The 22,500-nt window shown below is 43.2% G+C and overlaps 1 protein-coding gene across 6 annotated transcripts in view; it reads right to left on the bottom strand.

The window, feature by feature from the left end:
• sorcs1 (sortilin-related VPS10 domain containing receptor 1) overlaps positions 1 to 22,500 on the bottom strand; it is a 664,251-nt gene that overhangs the window by 101,622 nt on the left and 540,129 nt on the right. For 5 of the 6 annotated variants that reach the window (XR_009816964.2, XR_009816965.2, XM_061977167.2 and 2 more), the window contains exons 16-18: positions 20,889 to 21,022; positions 18,565 to 18,678; positions 3,858 to 4,029 (exon numbers count right to left, since the gene is read on the bottom strand). Coding sequence is in view for 4 of the 6 variants with exons in the window: in XM_061977167.2 (XP_061833151.2) it covers positions 3,858 to 4,029; positions 18,565 to 18,678; positions 20,889 to 21,022 (420 nt within the window). In the remaining 2 variants the exon portion in view is untranslated. The remainder of the gene's footprint in view (positions 1 to 3,857; positions 4,030 to 18,564; positions 18,679 to 20,888; positions 21,023 to 22,500) is intronic. The other variant, XM_061977169.2, reaches the window with a different exon arrangement.

Genomic DNA, 22,500 nt, shown 5'->3' with positions numbered 1-22,500 from the left:
TAAATCTGACGTGTGATGAAGTCAGTGCCTCACCAGCCATCAACCTCACCGCACATCACTGATATATATATATATATATGTGTGTGTGTGTGTGTGTGTATATATCATATCAAATATGTCAAATTACTGTACTGTTTTAATTAATCACACCTAATAATAGTAACAATTAACACCACCAAGACTCTGTTCTGTCATCCACAAGTTGCAGACATTCTCTTTATACGTTTTACGCTTGAAATGTGTAAATAATTACTAAATATATAATGTTCCAGCATATTTACAGTATCTCCGCATGTTTGTAACATCAGTGAACTGTTAAAAGAGATCCATAGCACAGATATTGTGGTGTTTGTCTGCACTGCTTAGCTGCCGCCTGCCTGTCTGCTCTGAGGCAGTCCTGGGCGAAGCCTCACTGACTATGGCGACTATGGATCACTCTGCTCCAAGGATGTTTCCACTCGCTTGGCTCCATTGTGATCATCGATCCACGTACCTCATTTGGCTTCCACCTGGTACAGTTGTGTAGCTTTGTTTGTTTTTTTCACTCCTCGGGAGTACACTTTTTGTTTTTAAATATTATTTTTTCTAAAGGTCTTAAGCCGTCCTAACAGATATCTGTTGATATATGAAAGACGATGAGAGATTATCACGCTCTGTTTTTAATTGTCTGACCCTGGATAAATAAAATGTTAAATACATATATAAATGCATGTAAACTAGTAAGTGATGACGCCCGTGTTTTGCTAAATGTTAAAGTTAAAGTTAAGTTAAAGTACCAATGATTGTCACACACACTGCATTAGACCCATCCCTTTGTTCACCCCCCGGGAGGTGAGGGGAGCAGTGGGCAGCAGCGGTGGTCGCAACCGGGAATCATATTTGGGGATTTAACTGCCAATTCCAACCCAGGCTTAGACTGATTTTTTTTTCTCACGCCCCCCAGCGTTCACCTGTCTCTCACCTTTTTTGTAAGGGGCGCATCAGCGATCCTGTTCTGTCTCCCTGTAATGTTTGTCTGCTCTTGAATGGGATTGTGCTGAAAATTTAATTTCCCCTCTGGGATTAATAAAGTATTTCTGATTCGGATTCTGATTCTGATTGGACACTGGCCGAGAGTTAGTGGGCGGCCGAGGGTGGAGTCAGCTCTCTTGGTTGCTTTGTTGGGTCTGCTCCTATCTCTGGTTGCATCAGCCCTGCTCTTTTATTGTCTGTAATGTCCTTTGTGTTTTTTGATGTTTCCCTCTTACACACATGCTTATGTGTGCTATGGCTATGAGTTTTTTCCCCCTTGGCCTCAGTCTGGAACCCCTCTCCAGGGGCCCAGGCTTAGACTGATTCTTTTTTTTTTCTCACGCTCCCCAGCGTTGACCTGTTTCTCACTTTTTTTGTAACGGGCGCGTCAGCGATCCTGTTCTGTCTCCCTGTAATGTTTATCTGCTCTTGAATGGGATTGTGCTGAAAATCTTTAATTTCCCCTCTGGGATTATTAAAGTATTTCTGATTCTTATTGGACACTGGCCGAGAGTTAGTGGGCGGCCGAGGGAGGGTGGAGTCGGCTCTCTTGGTTGCTTTGTTGGGTCTGCTCCTGTCTCTGGTTGCATCAGCCCTGCTCTTTTATTGTCTGTAATGTCCTTTGTGTTTTTTGATGTTTCCCTCTTACACACATGCTTATGTGTGCTATGGCTATGAGTTTTTTCCCCCTTGGCCTCAGTCTGGAACCCCTCTCCAGGGGCCCAGGCTTAGACTGATTCTTTTTTTTTTCTCACGCTCCTCAGCGTTGACCTGTTTCTCACTTTTTTTGTAACGGGCGCGTCAGCGATCCTGTTCTGTCTCCCTGTAATGTTTATCTGCTCTTGAATGGGATTGTGCTGAAAATCTTTAATTTCCCCTCTGGGATTATTAAAGTATTTCTGATTCTTATTGGACACTGGCCGAGAGTTAGTGGGCGGCCGAGGGAGGGTGGAGTCGGCTCTCTTGGTTGCTTTGTTGGGTCTGCTCCTGTCTCTGGTTGCATCAGCCCTGCTCTTTTATTGTCTGTAATGTCCTTTGTGTTTTTTGATGTTTCCCTCTTACACACATGCTTATGTGTGCTATGGCTATGAGGTCTTTCCCCCTTGGCCTCAGTATGGACCCCCTCTCAAGGGGCCCAGGCTTAGACTGTTTTTTTTTTTCTCACGCCCCCCAGCGTTGACCTGTCTCTCATCTTTTTTGTAAAGGGCGGATCAGCGATCCTGTTCTGTCTCCCTGTAATGTTTGTCTGTCTGTAATGGGATTGTGCTGAAAATGTAATTTCCCCTCTGGGATTATTAAAGTATTTCTGATTCTGATTCTGATTCTGATTGGACACTGGCCGAGAGTTAGTGGGCGGCCGAGGATGGAGTCGGCTCTCTTGGTTGCTTTGTTGGGTCTGCTCCTGTCTCTGGCCATGCTCCCCCCACCACAGCAGACGATGGCGTGGAACACCGCAGAGGCCACCACAGTGTATATACTTTTTTTGGTATTGTTGTTGTTTTACTTTTGTAGCTGTATGTAGAAATGGCTCTACTCTTTTAATGTCTTCAATGTCCTTTATGTTCTTTGATGTTTCCCTCTTACACACATGCTGATGTGTGTGTGGAAAGGGAGTGTGATCAGCGCGCTTGCAGGAGCAAAGGTCACCGCCTCTGTCCGTGGTGCTGAAAACAGAGCGCCATCAGACCGAGGCGTGGCATGTGCTGACGGCGAGACACAGCTGGCAGATGATTAGATTGCACAGGTGGTACGTGTTAATCTAATCATCTGTTGTCTTTAACAGTGAGCGGCCGAGTGCAGGAGGGGGAGGAGGATACGGACGTGGCTGAAAAGTCACGTTCGATTAGGAGAGAGAAACTTTTGTTGACAACTGTGTCATTAAAACCTTGTTAAACCTACACGTTTGGCTCCGGTACCGTGGGACTGCGAGGGACTGCGAGGACGCAACTTTCACAGTGTGCTATGGCTATGAGTTTTTTTCCCCCTAGGTCATAGTCTGGACCCCCACTCCAGGGGCCCAGGCTTCGACTGATTTTTTTTTTTCTCATGCCCCCCAGCGTTTACCTGTTTTTCACCTTTCTTGTAAGGGGCGCCAGAAGTTGGCAGACCCGTCAGCGATCCTGTTCTGTCTTCCTGTAATGTTTGATCCTGTTCTGTCCCCCTATAATGTTTGTCTGATCTTGAATGGGATTTTGCTGAAAATGTTAATTTCCCCTCTGGGATTAATAAAGTATTTCTGATTCTGATTCTGATTCTGATTCTGATTGGACACTGGCCGAGAGTTAGTGGGCGGCCGAGGGTGGAGTCGGCTCTCTTGGTTGCTTTGTTGGGTCTGCTCCTGTCTCTGGTTGCATCAGCCCTGCTCTTTTATTGTCTGTAATGTCCTTTGTGTTTTTTGATGTTGATGTTTTTTCCCCTTGGTCTCAGTCTGGACCCCCTCTCCAGGGGCCCAGGCTGAGACTGATTTTTTTTTTCTCACGCCCCCCCAGCGTTGACCTGTTTCTCACCTTTTTTGTAAGGGGTGCATCAGCGATCCTGTTCTGTCTCCCTGTAATGTTTGTCTGCTCTTTAATGGGATTGTGCTGAAAATCTTTAATTTCCCCTCTGGGATTATTAAAGTATTTCTGATTCTTATTGGACACTGGCCGAGAGTTAGTGGGCGGCCGAGGGAGGGTGGAGTCGGCTCTCTTGGTTGCTTTGTTGGGTCTGCTCCTGTCTCTGGTTGCATCAGCCCTGCTCTTTTATTTACCCTCTGGGATTATTAAAGTATTTCTGATTCAGATTCTGATTTTCAGCGGTATAGAACGGCAATGTTCATAAAGTGCTTAAAGTGAAAAGGTGTTTACCTGCTCGAGGAAAACAAGAAAGGTGACATTGGCGCCCACTGCAGCCGTCAGTGTACCCTCGCTGGTGACCAGGTGTAGACCCTTGGGTGCTTGCATGGGGCACTGCTGCCTCCTGGCTGTGTATTCCACAATGACTCCAGCTGTACAGTTGTTCGATACCACCTTCCTATAGCTAGAATAGAAACATATAGATAAGACCAATTAGTCTCATGGCAAAAGCCAAGTGCAGAAGATGCAAAAAGTTTGCAGAAAGTGTCGTAATGTGATTTGTGCCAGAAAGAAAACTAAGTTGATTGTAAATTAAATAACCTTTTTTTTTTTTTTTTTTTTACAGCTAAAGCAATTTAAAAGCTTAATGAAAAACTTAGTTTCAGTCATTTATATTTACACTTAATCATATTCACTAAATTATTAAAAGTGCAATGTTCTTGTGGGATGAGAGACAATGACCAATTGCTTCAATATTTCACACATTAAAAGTATTCAACATAATGACAACCACAAACGACTTTCATACAGAGTGGAGTTATTATTTTGGCATGAATATATCCAAGGTTTTTGGTAGGATTGTCCTACGATATGATACTGATATACAGTGTTGGGTTAGTTACTGAAAACCAGTAACTAGTTACAGTTACTAGTTACTTTATTTCAAAAGTAACTCAGTTACTAACTCAGTTACTTAAACCAAAAAGTAATGCGTTACTGTGAAAAGTAACTAGTTACTTATATATATATTTTTTAATTTTTTTAAGGCCCCATTTAATGCCCTTTTAGCCTTCATTTTAGTACTGTTATTGCACTGGAGAATAATACAATCTGTTGATCAACTTGACATGCATTTGCATCACTGAACTCTGCTAAGCAATGTGCTCTACATACAACACACAAAGACAAAGATATGTTTTAAAGGGCCAATTTGTTTCAGACCAGAACAAATTGACAAAACTATTTTAAATAGCTGCAACTTAACATACATAAGTAACAAACAGCATAATAACAACATAGCTGTAAAACAAGAAAGGCACACACTACATACATAAAGCCTAACCAGGCGTTTTCTCAAGGAATTCTGAAATAAAATCATGTCCGAAGCCCAGAACACTCTACACATTTCCCCACTTAGTTTAGAGAAAAGGAAATATTAGCCTGGCCCACTAGTATCCCTCTTTAGGTTTGTGAACTTTATAGTCTAAACATTTAGAGTGATGTGATAATCAAACACTCTAAAAGTTTAAAATGAAAGAGTATATAAGAGAATTGACAGAGTGTGTGTACCTTCAGTGTGCAGTGCCTCATTAAAGTCCAGCCGCTGTTGGAGGTGGAGGTGAGTGTGTGTCTCTTTACTAGCTTCGTCGAAGCATGTTGTTTTTGTCGCTGTTTCAGCATATTTGAAACTTACATTCAGCTAAAATGTTCTTTTCTTTGTGGTCGATAAAAGAAACGTACTGAAAATATCTCCATTTTAAGAAACTCGGCTTCGGGGTTCGCCATGACGTCTTGATAGTAGACACAGACACGCCCCCTCCCACACACACACACTCACACACACACACACGTACACACAGAGAGCGCGGGGCGCGCCTCTTTTTTGTCACCTCTTCAGCAGCGCTGCAACACTCAGATCTTCTCAGTTTCTAGCCGATACTACATAAAAAATAACGCAGTAACGCATCATGTAGTAACGGTAACGAAGTTACTGAATATAAAAAAATAACGCGTTAGATTACTAGTTACCGCCGATAGTAACGGCGTTACAGTAACGCGTTACTTTGTAACGCGTTAGTCCCAACACTGCTGATATATACCGATATCAGCCCATCCATACGGTCGCGGGGGTGCTGGAGCCTATCCCTGGACAAGTCGCCACCTCATCGCAGGGCCAACACAGACAACATTCACACCTATACTCACACACTAAGGCCAATTTAGTGTTGCCAATCAACCTATCCCCACCGATATCAGCATCAAATCAAATCAAATCAACTTTATTTATAAAGCACATTTAAAATTTACCACAGGGGTAGCCAAAGTGCTGTACAATGAGCAGGTTAAAAGATAAAACGAGTATCGAGCAAACACAACACAACACAAACAGAACATGATAAAAAATAAATAATTAAAATAGAATTAATAAAAACATAAAAACATAAAAACAGGATCACAGCAGGTGTATTATGGGGCGCCATTGCAGGATGGATATCACTCAGTGTTAAAAGCCATGGAATAAAAATATGTTTTTAAGAGAGATTTAAAAACAGGAAGAGAGGAGGCTTGTCTAACACTCAGGGGTAGGTCGTTCCAGAGCTTGGGAGCAGCAACGGCGAAAGCTCTGTCACCTCTAAGCTTCAGCCTTGTGTCAGGGACCGTCAACAGCAGCTGATCGGCTGATCTTAAGGATCGGGTGGGGCAGTAAGGCTGAAGGAGGTCGGAGAGATAGGTTGGCGCGAGGTTGTTTAGACATTTAAAAACAAATAAAAGGAGTTTAAAATGTATTCGGTAACGCACAGGGAGCCAGTGAAGGGACGCTAAAATAGGGGTGATGTGCTCACGTCTGCGGGTCTGTGTTAGCAGACGAGCAGCAGAGTTCTGCACGAGCTGCAGGCGGGCGAGGGAGGCCTGGCTAATGCCAACATACAGGGCATTACAGTAATCAAGACGAGTCGAGATAAAAGCGTGGATTAATTTCTCAAGATCATGTCTTGATAGAAGCGGTTTCACTTTCGCTATTTGGCGTAATTGATAAAAGCTTTTTTGAACGACGCTGCTGATTTGTTTTTCGAATTTAAAATCTGAGTCAAACTTTACCCCCAGGTTTGTGACAGAGTCGCTGAGATACGGGGTCAGAGTGCCGAGGTCAACGTTGGGGGAGGGAGAGCGACTTGGACCGAACAACATAACTTCTGTTTTGTCTTCATTTAGGCTCAGGAAGTTAGCTGAAAGCCAGACTTTGATGTCGTGCAGGCAGTCAATAAGACTTTGAACCGTGTTATTTTGTGCCATGGGAAAATAAATCTGGCAATCATCGGCATAAAAATGAAATGCAATACTGTACTTCCTAAAAATAGAACCAAGGGGGAGAAGGTAAAGCGCAAATAAAATTGGGGCAAGGATTGAGCCCTGGGGGACCCCATGTGGTAAAGGAGCTGTGGACGACATAAAACTGTCTACTTTTACACAAAAACTCCTGTCGGTTAGGTACGACCGGAACCAGTTAAGGGCGGCGCCCTTAATGCCCACACAGTTCTCAAGACGAGTGATTAAGGTGGCGTGGTCGACGGTGTCGAACGCAGCAGACAGATCTAAAAGCACCAGGACAACATATTTACCAGAATCAGTGGACAGGAGGATATCGTTAAAAACTTTTAGAAGCGCTGACTCTGTGCTGTGGAGGGCTTTAAAACCGGACTGGAACAGCTCAGTGATACCATTATCCTCTAAGAAGGGCAGCAACTGACTGTAGACAACCTTCTCTAATATTTTGGAAATGTATGGAAGATTAGAGATAGGTCTGAAGTTAGAGAGGAGAGAGGGGTCGAGGCTGGGTTTTTTAAGTAGAGGTCGTACCACTGCATGTTTAAACTCTACTGGAACTATTCCAGAAGAGAGGCTACTATTGATAATGCATGAATCATATATACTTGTATTATTTTGTAGCAGGGTTGTACGGTATACCGGTATTGGTATAGTACCGCGATACTAATGAATCATATTCGGTACTATACCGCCTCTAAAAAGTACCGGTCCACCACCGTCCACTGTAATGATACCAAGTACAGCAGCGTATCTAGTCGATACCACTATGATTACATCAATATTTTTTAGCATCACAAAATGTATTTTTGTTTAAAAAAAATATGTATTATGTTTATAAACTCAGGAAATACGTCCATGGACACATGAGGACTTTGAATATGACCAATGTATGATCCTGTAACTACTTGGTATCGGATTGATACCTAAATTTGTGGTATCATCCAAAACTCATGTAAAGCATCCAAACAACAGAATAATAAGTGATTATTATATTTGAACAGAAGTGTAGATAGAACATGTTAAAAAGAAAATAACCACATATTAACAACAAATGAACAAGTAGATTAATATTCCATTTTCTACTGCTTGTCCTTAAAGGGGAACATTATCACCAGACCTATGTAAGCGTCAATATATACCTTGATGTTGCAGAAAAAAGACCATATATTTTTTTAACCGATTTCCGAACTCTAAATGGGTGAATTTTGGCGAAGTAAACGCCTTTCTATTATTCGCCCTCGGAGCGATGACGTCACATTGTGACGTCACATCGGGAAGCAATCCGCAATTTTCTCAAACACCGAGTCAAATCAGCTCTGTTATTTTCCGTTTTTTCGACTGTTTTCCGTACCTTGGAGACATCATGCCTCGTCGGTGTGTTGTCGGAGGGTGTAACAACACGAACAGGGACGGATTCAAGTTGCACCAGTGGCCCAAAGATGCGAAAGTGGCAAGAAATTGGACGTTTGTTCCGCACACTTTACCGACGAAAGCTATGCTACGACAGAGATGGCAAGAATGTGTGGATATCCTGCGACACTCTAAGCAGATGCATTTCCAACGATAAAGTCAAAGAAATCTGCCGCCAGACCCCCATTGAATCTGCCGGAGTGTGTGAGCATTTCAGGGACAAAGGACCTCGGTAGCACGGCAAGCAATGGCGGCAGTTTGTTCCCGCAGGCGAGCGAGCTAAACCCCCTGGATGTCTTGGCTCACACCGTCCCTTATGCCACCGAAGATGATCAAGAGAAGAATATCGACCTTAGCTTCCCTGGCCTGCTGACATCAACTCCAAAACTGGACACATCAGCTTTCAGGAAAAGAGCGCGGATGAGGGTATGTCTACAGAATATATTAATTGATGAAAATTGGGCTGTCTGCACTCTCAAAGTGCATGTTGTTGCCAAATGTATTTCATATGCTGTAAACCTAGTTCATAGTTGTTAGTTTCCTTTAATGCCAAACAAACACATACCAATCGTTGGTTAGAACGCGATCGCCAAATTTGTCCTCGTTTTCTCCCGTGTCGCTGGCTGTCGTGTCGTTTTCGTCGGTTTCGCTTGCATACGGTTCAAACCGATATGGCTCAATAGCTTCAGTTTCTTCTTCAATTTCGTTTTCGCTACCTGCCTCCACACTACAACCATCCGTTTCAATACATGCGTAATCTGTTGAATCGCTTAAGCCGCTGAAATCCGAGTCTGAATCCGAGCTAATGTCGCTATAGCTTGCTGTTCTATGCGCCATGTTTGTTTGTGTTGGCATCACTATGTGACGTCACAGGAAAATGGACGGGTGTATATAACGATGGTTAAAATCAGGCACTTTGAAGCTTTTTTTAGGGATATTGCGTTATGGGTAAAAATTTGAAAAAAACTTCGAAAAATATAATAAGTCACTGGGAACTGATTTTTAATGGTTATAACCATTCTGAAATTGTGATAATGTTCCCCTTTAACAGTAAATGAACAAGTAGATTAATAATCCATTTTCTACTGCTTGTCCTTAATAATGTTGACAAAATTATAGAATATTATGTTACTGCATATGTCAGGGGCTAAATTAGGAGCCTTTGTTTGTTTACTTACTAATAAAGGGCAAGTTGTCTAGTATGTTCACTATTTTATTTAAGGACAAACTTGCAATAAGAAACATATGTTTAATGTACCGTAAGATTTTTTGTTAAAATAAAGCCAATAATGCAATTTCTTTGGGTGCCTTTTTTTTAGAAAATTACCGAAAAGTACCGAAATACATTTTAGTACTGGTACCGGTACCAAGATATTGGTATGGGGAGAACACTATTGTGTAGTGTGGCATGCTAGAAAATGTTTGATCAAGTGAAATTAGTCAAATGGAACACAATATTTAGCAAAAGTAACTAAGAAAAAAACGGACCAATTTTGTATTAATAAATGTTTTACATACACTTTCATTCTACAATTTGATAAAATATTTCAACACAACATTAATCACCACCAACAAGGGCTGGTCATAGGGAGGGGCGATATGGCTTAAAATCCATATTGTGCTATACATTGAAGAAAATGTAAGCCAATGTTCAGGGGCAATGACCTGAATATAAGACGGCCCCTTCATTCAACCACCTCCATCCATCCATCCATCTTCTTCCACTTATCCGAGGTCGGGTCGCGGGGGCAGCAGCCTAAGCAGGGAAGCCCAGATTTCCCTCTCCCCAGCCACTTCGTCCAGCTCCTCCCGGGGGATCCCGAGGCGTTCCCAGGCCAGACGGGAGACATAGTCTTCCCAATGTGTCCTGGGTCATCCCTGTGGCCTCCTGCCAGTCGGACGTGCCCGAAACACCTCCCGAGGGAGGCGTTCGGGTGGCATCCTGACCAGATGCCCGAACCACCTCATCTGGCTCCTCTCGATGTGGAGGAGCAGCGGCTTTACTTTGAGCTCCCCCCGGATGACAGAGCTTCTCACCCTATCTCTAAGGGAGGGCCCTGCCACCCGGCAGAGGAAACTCATTTCGGCCGCTTGTACCCGTGATCTTGTCCTTTCGGTCATGACCCAAAGCTCATGACCATAGGTGAGGATGGGAACGTAGATCGACCGGTAAATCGAGAGCTTTGCCTTCCGGCTCAGCTCCTTCTTCACCACAACGGATCGATACAGCATCCGCATTACTGACGACGCCGCACCGATCCGCCTGTCGATCTCACAATCCACTCTTCCCTCACTCGTGAACAAGACTCCGAGGTACTTGAACTCCTCCACTTGGGGCAAGATCCCCCCCCCCAACCCAGAGATGGCACTCCACCCTTTTCCGGGCGAGAACCATGGACTCGGACTTGGAGGTGCTGATTCCCATTTTTCAAAAGAAAAAATGTTTTTACTGTTAGAGTGCAGCTGAGATAGGCTCCAGCACCCCCCGCAACGCCAAAAGGGACAAGCGGTAGGAAATGGATGGATGGAAGGATGTTAGTAAAATAACAACTGGTTGCAATAAAGTTGCGTTCGTCTCTTGAAATTTTACTCGGGTATAACTTAAAAAAGTAACCGCAAGACTGATTACTTTTAAGGGGGCGCTCCAAAATTGTAACAAAAAATGAAAAAGTCATATAAATCTCAAACCAGGTTTTTTAGGTATGCTTTTTGCTGTAAATGTATTGCTAGTCTGTGTCTTTGCTTTGTGTAATATTCACACAACAATAAAGTGAACCACATGGCTTTTAAGTTCACCTGCGGGTTTGCATGTATACATGCCTAGATCCTGAAAATCAAATGACTGGTCTTTTTGAAATTGTATGGGGGTAAAAAACTGTCTTACAATATGGTACAACTCGAGACCTTCAGTCAAAGAAGGAACCTTTAACTCATGACTCCCTCATGCCAAGACTGAGATAATGCAGCCCCATATTATTTTTTTAAGGATTAAGGAAACTTCATTGTCATACCAGCGCCGTGGCCTTGTGCCTGCGGGGAGGGGATCAAGAAGAGGGTGTGCAGGGTGGGTGGAATCCTTGGTGATGCAGATAGCCCTCTTTCTGCATCTTACTTACTTAGACTTAGTTCCTCCCGTTCCCATTGGAACATTGGGCGACAAGTCCTCTCAATTTTCTCCGGTCTCTGGTGGCTGACACCCATCTCCCTTAGGTCTTCCTTGGCTGTCTGTCTCCATGTCTTCTTCGGCCTAACTCTGTTCCTTATTCCACCTTCTAGGCATCCAGTCAATTGCCACACTTGCCGATCTCTCTCTTGGCAGTCAAAGTACGTGCCCCATCATTCTCCTTCTCCTTTCGGAGAAAATGTCAGACAGTGCTGCTACACCTGCCCTTCTCATCACCTCCTCGTTGGAGATGTGGTCTCTCCAGGATGGATCTGAGGCATCGTCGGTGGAAGAAATCCAGTTTGTTGGTGATACTGGTTGTCTTCATCCACGTCTCACAGGTGCAGGTTGCTGCTGGTATGACCACTGACATGTAGAGGCGTAGCTTGATGGCCGTTGTGATGGCTTTGGCCGACCAGATGTTTCGGAGCCGTTGGAACACTCCTGCAGCTTTGCCAATTCTGTTATTGACGTCTTTCGCCACGTCTCCTGTACTTGAGATGTTACTTCCAAGATAGGTGAAGTCGTCAACATACTCTATGTTATGTTCTTCTGGTGGTGGAAAGTGTTGTAATTGTCCAACGGCCATGGCCTTGGTCTTTTCTTGGCTTATCCGTAGTCCGACTTTTTCTCCGTGCTCATGGAGATTGTTGGTCATATCTTGGAGTGCATGCTGAGTATGGCTAACCAGAGCCAGGTCATCCGCAGAGTCTAGGTTGGTTAATCTTCCCCCTCTACACTTGATGCCAAAGTTTGCCTTGGTGACGGACTTCTTCATCACAAAGTCACATTGTCACTTTGTCAAATTGACTTTCTGCTTCTGCTGGTTATGATGTCTGTGGTTGGTGAGAAAGCTGCTTTCCACTTTTTCTCCTAAGCAGCTTTTACCACCAGTGTCTTCCTCCCGTCCACACTGCAGCTGCTGTCCCCACATTGTGATGTTGGTATTGAAGGTGTTCACCACAGATCTGTAGAAGCTCCAAAGGATAGAGCTCTACAGTCCAGCAAACTGCACCTTTATGAGAAATTAGAGACGCTGCTGTGCCTTCTTGAGCAGACAGGTAGTGCTTTGGCTCCAGTTTCGGTGCCGAGGGTTAAGAACCCCATGACACCTGAAGCTGGAAGCCACGTCCACAGCTGCACCTCCGATGTGCAGGGCTAGGGATGTGTCTGACCTTCCTGAAGTCCACCACCATCTTTTTGGTCTTTTTACAAACCCTGTTTCCATATGAGTTGGGAAATTGTGTTGGATGTAAATATAAACGGAATACAATGATTTGCAAATCCTTTTCAACCCATATTCAATTGAATGCACTACAAAGACAAGATATTTGATGTTCAAACTCATAAACTTTATTTTTCTTTTGCAAATAATAATTATCTTAGAATTTCAAGGCTGCAACATGTGCCAAAGTAGTTAGGAAAGGGCATGTTCACCACTGTGTTACATGGCCTTTCCTTTTAACAACACTCAGTAAACGTTTGGGAACTGAGGAGACACATTTTCTAAGCTTCTTAGGTGGAATTATTTCCCATTCTTGCTTGATGTACAGCTTAAGTTGTTCAACAGTCCGGGGGTCTCCGTTGTGGTATTTTAGGCTTCATAATGCGCCACACATTTTCAATGGGACACAGGTCTACAGGACTACAGGCAGGCCAGTCTAGTACCAGCACTCTTTTACTATGAAGCCACGTTGATGTAACACGTGGCTTGGCATTGTCTTGCTGAAATAAGCAGGGGCGTCCATGGTAACGTTGCTTGGATGGCAACATATGTTGCTCCAAAACCTGTATGTACCTTTCAGCATTAATGGCGCCTTCACAGATGTGTATTTACCCATGTCTTGGGACCTAATACACCCCCATACCATCACAGATGCTGGCTTTTCAACTTTGCGCCTATAACAATCCGGATGGTTCTTTTCCTCTTTGGTACGGAGGACACGACGTCCACAGTTTCCAAAAACAATTTGAAATGTGGACTCGTCAGACCACAGAACACTTTTCCACTGTGTATCAGTCCATCTTAGATGAGCTCAGGCCTAGCGAAGCCAACGGCGTTTCTGGGTGTTGTTGATAAACGGTTTTCGCCTTGCATAGGAGAGTTTTAACTTGCACTTACAGATGTAGCGACCAGCTGTAGTTACTGGCAGTGGGTTTCTGAAGTGTTCCTGAGCCCATGTGGTGATATCTTTTACACACTGATGTCGATTGTTGATGCAGTACAGCCTGAGGGATCGAAGGTCACGGGCTAAGCTGCTTACGTGCAGTGATTTCTCCAGATTTTCTGAACCCTTTGATGATATTACGGACCGTAGATGGTGAAATCCCTAAATTCCTTGCAATAGCTGGTTGAGAAAGGTTCTTAAACTGTTCAACAATTTGCTCACGCATTTGTTGACAAAGTGGTGACCCTCGCCCCATCCTTGTTTGTGAATGACTGAGCATGTCATGGAATCTACTTTTATACCCAATCATGGCACCAACCTGTTCCCAATTTGCCTGTTCACCTGTGGGATGTTCCAAATAAGTGTTTGATGAGCATTCTTCAACTTTATCAGTATTTATTGCCACCTTTCCCAACTTCTTAGTCACGTGTTGCTGGCATCAAATTCTAAAGTTAATGATTATTTGCAAAAAAAAAAAAAGTTCATCAGTTTGAACATCAAAAATGTTGTCTTTGTAGCATATTCAATTGAATATGGGTTGAAAAGGATTTGCAAATCATTGTATTCCGTTTATATTTACATCTAACACAATTTCCCAACTCATATGGAAACGGGGTTTGTACATTGAGGCAAAGATTATTGCTTTTGCACCAATCCACCAGATATTCTGCCTCCTCTGTGTACTCGGGAGTCAAAGTTGTCTGCGATGCGTCTCACTACTGCTCTGTTGTCCCAAACCCAATATGACAGCCGGGATGTTTAGCAGTGTAGTGCTAGGTCACTAGTGTGAAGAGGAGAGGGCTTAACACCCATCCCTGGGGGAAACCAGTGCTGAAAGACGAGACATTAGGGGTGTAACGGTACGTGTATTTGTAGTGAACCGTTTCGGTACGGGGGTTTCGGTTCGGTTCGGAGGTGTAGCAAACGAGTTTCCACATGGACATATTAAGTAGCGTACCGCACGTTGTGTAAACAATGCACACCGAGGCACAACACATGGCATGCTAGCAGCGACCGGGCTAGGACAACATGTATAATCCAGAGCTGGAAGACCCTCCTGCCTCGTTAAGATCTCCCGTTTGGGAACACTTTGTCTGCGCGATACAACAATGGAGGACGGAGGTTTGCCGACGATGTTCAAGAGCTGCTTCTGATAACACGTCAAACATGCTAACCCATTTGAAGCGTCACCATTGCATTCAAGCAGCCTCTCCTCGGCGAGTCAGACAGGGCTAAAGCAATAACAAATGTTTTTATAGCAGCAGATTTAAGTCCATATTGCATTAGAAACTAGATTTTGACGGCAAGTTCGAGAGAACAGTTGCCTTGACAATCATAGTCTGCCGGAAAAATCGGGAGGGTTGACAAGTATGACGCTGTCACGCGCCATTCATATAAAACCCGCGGGCCGCACTAACATTCAATTTTCATATTAAGGTGTGGGCCGCGTGTCTGAGACTATTGGTTTATACATAGCACAAAGCAAGAAAAAAAACTTTGTATGCAGTGTTATTTCATTTTAAATTTCAAAATAATTTTGTGGCTCCCATTATTTTCTTTAATTTGTGAAACTGGTCAAAATGTCTCTTTGACTGGTAAAGGTTGCCGACCCCTGACCTACACAATGACCAGCCTTTTGAAGCTTTTCTTGAGTATTGGAGTGAGGGCGACTGGCCAATAATCATTCGGTCACTGGAGAGCTGTTTGGTAGAGGAATGATGAACGCTGTCTTCAAGCAAATTGGAACAGAGGATAGCGAAAACGAGGTGTTAAAAAAGCCTGTTAGCACCTCAGTCAGTTGTTGGGCACAGGCCCTCCGTACCGGCCCTGGAATGTTGTCTGGGCCTGTGGGGTTGCGGAGGTTGACCCTTTGATCTTACTCACATCTGCTAGACACATTTTCAGCTCTAAACCAGCACTGAATTTGGGTATTGCTATTACAAATGTGTACAAAAGTGCATCCGGCAGTGGAGGCTCCTCTAAGGGGTCTTGGGGCACTAGACGGTTAACCCCTTTACTACTGTTACCCCAGGTGGCCCTTGGCAAAGGCCTAGTACCTGACTGCCCCCTAGCCAGGGATACGGTGAAGACCTCAACGGCGGAGCAGGCGGAAGACGGTAGATGTAAGAACTACCACAACAGCTGCGATGGCGGAAGAAGGCACCCCCACATCCATGTGGGCCCAGTTATGGGGAAATAACAACCCAAGACCTCAACGGTGGAACAGGCGGAGGATGATTGCTAACCTTATGGAGCAAAACAATGGCTGTGATGGCGGAAAAGGGTCTCCAGTCGTCTTGGACTCCATGCCACTGGACCCTGACCCGGATTTGCCAAGGATCGTGTGGTGACTGTCTGTGCACCAGTCTCCCCACGTTAAACTAAGTCACGCACAGGCATCCTCCATAAAGGGATACCCCCCTACCAGGAGGATTGTCATACTCGTTTCGAGTGACCGCCGATGATGTTTTCCAGTTTAAAAATAAACTGTATTTGAGTATTTGATACACTGTCTATTTTGCATGTTTTTTTCAAATTACAAAGTACAAACCCCGTTTCCATATGAGTTGGGAAATTGTGTTAGATGTGACTATAAACTGAATACAATGATTTGCAAATCATTTTCAACCCATATTCAGTTGAATATGCTACAAAGACAACATATTTGATGTTCAAACTGATAAACTTTTTTTTTTTTTTTACAAATAATCATTAACTTTAGAATTTGATGCCAGCAACACGTGACAAAGAAGTTGGGAAAGGTGGCAATGAATACTGATAAAGTTGAGGAATGCTCATCAAACACTTATTTGGAACATCCCACAGGTGAACAGGCAAATTGGGAACAGGTGGGTGCCATGATTGGGTATAAAATACTAATACCTACTCAGTGGCCTAGTGGTTAGAGTGTCCGCCCTGAGATCGGTAGGTTGTGAGTTCAAATCCCGGCCGAGTCATACCAAAGACTATAAAAATGGGACCCATTACCTCCCTGCTTGGCACTCAGCATCAAGGGTTGGAATTGGGGGTTAAATCACCAAAAATGATTCCCGGGCGCGGCCACCGCTGCTGCCCACTGCTCCCCTCACCTCCCAGGGGGTGATCAAGGGTGATGGGTCAAATGCAGAGAATAATCTCGCCACACCTAGTGTGTGTGTGACAATCATTGGTACTTTAACTTTAACTTTAACTTTAAAAGTAGATTCCATGAAATGCTCAGTCATTCACAAACAATGATGGGGCGAGGGTCACCACTTTGTCAACAAATGCGTGAGCAAATTGTTGAACAGTTTAAGAAAAAACGTTCTCAACCAGCTATTGCAAGGAATTTTGAGATTTCACCATCTACGGTCCGTAATGTCATCAAAGGGTTCAGAGAATCTGGAGAAATCACTGCACGTAAGCAGCTAAGCCCGTGACCTTCGATCCCTCAGGCTGTACTGCATCAACAAGCGACATCGGTGTGTAAAGGATATCACCACATGGGCTCAGGAACACTTCAGAAACCCACTGTCAGTAACTACAGTTGGTCGCTGCATCTGTAAGTGCAAGTTAAAACTCTCCTATGCAAGGCGAAAACCGTTTATCAACAACACCCAGAAACACCGTCGGCTTTGCTGGGCCTGAGCTCACCTGAGATGGACTGATACAAAGTGGAAAAGTGTTCTGTGGTCTGACGAGTCCACATTTCAAATTGTTTTTGGAAACTGTGGACGTCGTGTCCTCTGGACCAAAGAGGAAAAGAACCATTGTTATAGGCGCAAAGTTGAAAAGCCAGCATGTGTGATGGTATGGGGGTGTATTAGTGCCCAAGACATGGGTAACTTACACATCTGTGAAGGCGCTATTAATGTTGAAAGGTACATGCAGGTTTTGGAGCTACATATGTTGCCATCCAAGCGATGTTACCATGGACGCCCCTGCTTATTTCAGCAAGACAATGCCAAGCCACGTGTTACATCAACGTGGCTTCATAGTAAAAGAGTGCGGGTACTAAACTGGCCTGCCTGTAGTCCAGACCTGTCTCCCATTGAAAATGTGTGGTGCATTGTGAAGCCTAAAATACCACAACGGAAACCCCCGGACTGTTGAACAACTTAAGCTGTACATCAAGCAAGAATGGGAAATAATTCAACAAGAGAAGCTTAAAAAATGTGTCTCCTCAGTTCCCAAACGTTTACTGAGTGTTGTTAAAAGGAAAGGCCATGTAACACAGTGGTGAACATGCCCTTTCCCTACTACTTTGTCACGTGTTGCAGCCATGAAATTCTAAGTTAATTATTATTTGCAAAAAAAAATAAAGTTTATGAGTTTGAACATCAAATATCTTGTCTTTGTAGTGCATTCAATTGAATATGGGTTGAAAAGGATTTGCAAATCATTGTATTCCGTTTATATTTACATCCAACACAATTTCCCAACTCATATGGAAACGGGTTTTGTACGTAGACAAAAACATTAAATACAAGTGATGAATTTTTATCTGAATAAAATAAGTATTTGATCTGCAAGGTAAACGTGCCTTCGTACTTGGTGACAAGCACAGAGGTCAGTAGTTTGTTTTCAGGATTTTAGTCCCAATGTGAATGCTTCAAGTGCTGTTAAGGTAGTCGAGGTTGTTTTCTTTATAACTTGAAATTTCAGCTCCCTCTTATGATTTTCTGTAGCATTGAGTTCAGGAGACTGACTCGGCTTTTTCCATGTCTTTACATGGTAGCCAAAAAAAATCTGCAGTGGATCAAATAATGACTCACTCTATAAGATTGTTTTAAATATTTGTTTCTTCGTCTTAACACATTGTCCCTGGGAAATTGATATACTAATATATTAACCTCAAGCTGTTCAACTGAAAGATAAGTGTACCTACAGCTTTTGAATTGGTAGTGACAATATGTGTGCTGATTCGAGCCAGCTATCATTTTGTGTTTACCCAGTGCTGTTCAAGAATGTCATTCCTGCGGCGCATCTCCTGGACATCACTGATGGATGGAACCAAAAGGCAGGAGAACACTTTCCATCTGTCCTTCTCTCATAACCATAATCACTGAAAGGATCAAAGCACAGAAAAAAAACAGTTTCTTTGTGTAAAGTTAAAGTTAAGTTAAAGTACCAATGATTGTCACACACACACTGGGTGTGGTGAAATTTGTCCTCTGAATTTGACCCATCCCCTTGTTCACCCCCTGGGAGGCGAGGGGAGCAGTGGGCAGCAGCGGCGCCGCGCCCGGTAATCATTTTTGGTGATTTAACCCCCAATTCCAACCCTTGATGCTGAGTGCCAAGCAGGGAAGAATGCTGGTATGAGCTTTTAAACATAACCCGTTAACTGCTGCCAATCAAATGGTGAATAAGATACTCTTTAGGGTTCATATGTTTGTAAATTTGACTGTGATGAAGTCAGTGCCTCACCAGTCATGAACCTAACCGCACGTCACTGATATATTGTTTACCACGTGTATATCCAGGGAGCCACTAGGGCGGCACTAAAGAGCCGCATTCGATACATTTAAAGGGGAACATTATCACCAGACCTATGTAAGCGTCAATATATACCGAATGTTGCAGAAAAAAGACCATATATTTTTTTAACCGATTTCCGAACTCTAAATGGGTGAATTTTGGCGAATTAAACGCCTTTCTATTATTCGCTCTCGGAGCGATGACGTCACAATGTGATGTCACACCGGGAAGCAATCCGCCATTTTCTCAAACACCGAGTCAAATCAACTCTGTTATTTTCCGTTTTTTCGACTGTTTTCCGTACCTTGGAGACATCATGCCTCGTCGGTGTGTTGTCGGAGGGTGTAACAACACGAACAGGGACGGATTCAAGTTGCACCAGTGGCCCAAAGATGCGAAAGTGGCAAGAAATTGGACGTTTGTTCCGCACACTTTACCGACGAAAGCTATGCTACGACGGAGATGGCAAGAATGTGTGGATATCCTGCGACACTCAAAGCAGATGCATTTCCAACGATAAAGTCAAAGAAATCTGCCGCCAGACCCCCATTGAATCTGCCGGAGTGTGTGAGCAATTCAGGGACAAAGGACCTCGGTAGCACGGCAAGAAATGGCGGCAGTTTGTTCCCGCAGACAAGCGAGCTAAACCCCCTGGATGTCTTGGCTCACACCGTCCCTTATGCCACCGAAGATGATCAAGAGAAGAATATCGATCCTAGCTTCCCTGGCCTGCTGACATCAACTCCAAAACTGGACAGATCAGCGGATGAGGGTATGTCTACAGAATATATTAATTGATGAAAATTGGGCTGTCTGCACTCTCAAAGTGCATGTTGTTGCCAAATGTATTTCATATGCTGTAAACCTAGTTCATAGTTGTTAGTTTCCTTTAATGCCAAACAAACACATACCAATCGTTGGTTAGAAGGCGATCGCCGAATTTGTCCTCGCTTTCTCCCGTGTCGCTGGCTGTCGTGTCGTTTCCGTCGGTTTCGCTTGCATACAGTTCAAACCGATATGGCTCAATAGCTTCAGTTTCTTCTTCAATTTCGTTTTCGCTACCTGCCTCCACACTACAACCATCCGTTTCAATACATGCGTAATCTGTTGAATCGCTTAAGCCGCTGAAATCCGAGTCTGAATCCGAGCTAATGTCGCTATAGCTTGCTGTTCTATGCGCCATGTTTGTTTGTGTTGGCATCACTGTGTGACGTCACAGGAAAATGGACGGGTGTATATAACGATGGTTAAAATCAGGCACTTTGAAGCTTTTTTTAGGGATATTGCGTGATGGGTAAAATTGTGAAAATAAATGATAAATGGGTTGTACTTGTATAGTGCTTTTCTACCTTCAAGGTACTCAAAGCGCTTTGACACTACTTCCACATTTACCCATTCACACACACATTCACACACTGATGGAGGGAGCTGCCATGCAAGGCGCTAACCAGCACCCATCAGGAGCAAGGGTGAAGTGTCTTGCTCAGGACACAACGGACATGACGAGGTTGGTACTAGGTGGGGATTGAACCAGGGACCCTCGGGTTGCGCACGGCCACTTTTCCACTGCGCCACGCCGTCCCAAAAAACTTCGAAAAATAAAATAAGCCACTGGGAACTGATTTTTAATGGTTTTAACCCTTCTGAAATTGTGATAATGTTCCCCTTTAAGAATTGGATGTTTCTCTTCTTCAATAGTAATCTTCCTTAATAGTTTTGATATTCGGTGCAATATCCAATAGCAATGATGCGTTGGTTATGAATAGTTCTCAAACACACTTAAAGGAAGCTCACCATTCAAAGTCAGCCTCTGTGCAGTCACACGGTCCTGACACCATTGAAACCGAGTGCAGCTTTCCCATCACGCAGCGAGATGTGGGCTTCAGCTTCCGATATATTCTTTTCACTCCCATCAGACAAGGCTCCCCCTGTAGAAGATGTAGACTTTCAAACAAGGCACTTCAACCGTCACCCTTTCCATAAATGATTACGACTTTTTTTTTTGTACAGTGTGAACACTGTGTTTATTGGCATTTTTTAATGTTTAGCTTGTCATGCATCCTTGTTTTGGGGATGCGCTGCATGACTTTTATTTAGGTTTGTGTTTCAGTTTGTGTCAATGCACTGCTGCTTTTATCACATTATACTTTAGACGTAACTAATGTAATGCTTAAAACACATAAAACAGACTTCTTCAATGTTCTTATAGTTTAAGCTATGAAGTTAAAACAAAAGTATTTCTATATAGGAAAAAAATGCGCTTTTAGACGTTATAGATGCTAAGATGATTTGAGCGTTTTGAGCATATGGATGTAGAAATAAGTTTAAAAGATGAGTTTTAATATTGGAGCGTAATAAGTCTCTGCTTGGTTCTGACCTGACGAGAGTATCATGATTCTGTCTGACCCACTTAAAAAAAGCGATTTTGTTATTCTTGTAGCCAGACCTGTTTTTATTTCCGTATCTGGCGGTTACAGCCACAACTGTTGTCATCCTCAGAGGTTGTCACGTGATGTTGCTGTGACGTGCTGGCTATAAGAACAACAAATTCGCATAATTTTTTTAAGACCTAATGAACCTCTGTGGATCACTTAAAAAAGGTTTCCTTTAAAAAAAAGAGTCATAATGAAACGTTGTCGTGTGAAGTAAAGGCTGAATGTTCTTTTACGAATATTACATTGTGCAGGTGTGGCAAATGAAGTGGTCAGTAAGTAACCAAAGAATATAAATATATATATATATATATATATATATATATATATATATATATATATATATATATATATATATATATATATATATATATATATATATATATATATATACACAGGTAAAAGCCAGCAAATTAGAATATTTTGAAAAACTTGATTTATTTCAGTAATTGCATTCAAAAGGTGTAACTTGTACATTATATTTATTCATTGCACACAGACTGATGCATTCAAATGTTTATTTCATTTAATTTTGATGATTTGAAGTGGCAACAAATGAAAATCCAAAATTCCGTGTGTCACAAAATTAGAATATTACTTAAGGCTAATACAAAATGGGGTGCCATGTCATCTGCTGGTGTCGGTCCACTCTGTTTCCTGAGATCCAGGGTCAACGCAGCCTTCTACCAGCAAGTTTTAGAGCACTTCATGCTTCCTGCTGCTGACCTGCTCTATGGAGATGGAGATTTCAAGTTCCAACAGGACTTGGCGCCTGCACACAGCGCAAAATCTACCCGTGCCTGGTTTACGGACCATGGTATTTCTGTTCTAAATTGGCCCGCCAACTCCCCTGACCTTAGCCCCATAGAAAATCTGTGGGGTATTGTGAAAAGGAAGATGCAGAATGCCAGACCCAAAAACGCAGAAGAGTTGAAGGCCACTATCAGAGCAACCTGGGCTCTCATAACACCTGA

Source organism: Nerophis lumbriciformis, linkage group LG16, assembly GCF_033978685.3.
Source record: "Nerophis lumbriciformis linkage group LG16, RoL_Nlum_v2.1, whole genome shotgun sequence".
NCBI classification, from domain to species: domain Eukaryota; kingdom Metazoa; phylum Chordata; class Actinopteri; order Syngnathiformes; family Syngnathidae; genus Nerophis; species Nerophis lumbriciformis.
The sequence above is the reverse complement of the archived record's forward strand: the minus strand, read 5'-3'. Positions and strand labels throughout refer to the sequence as shown.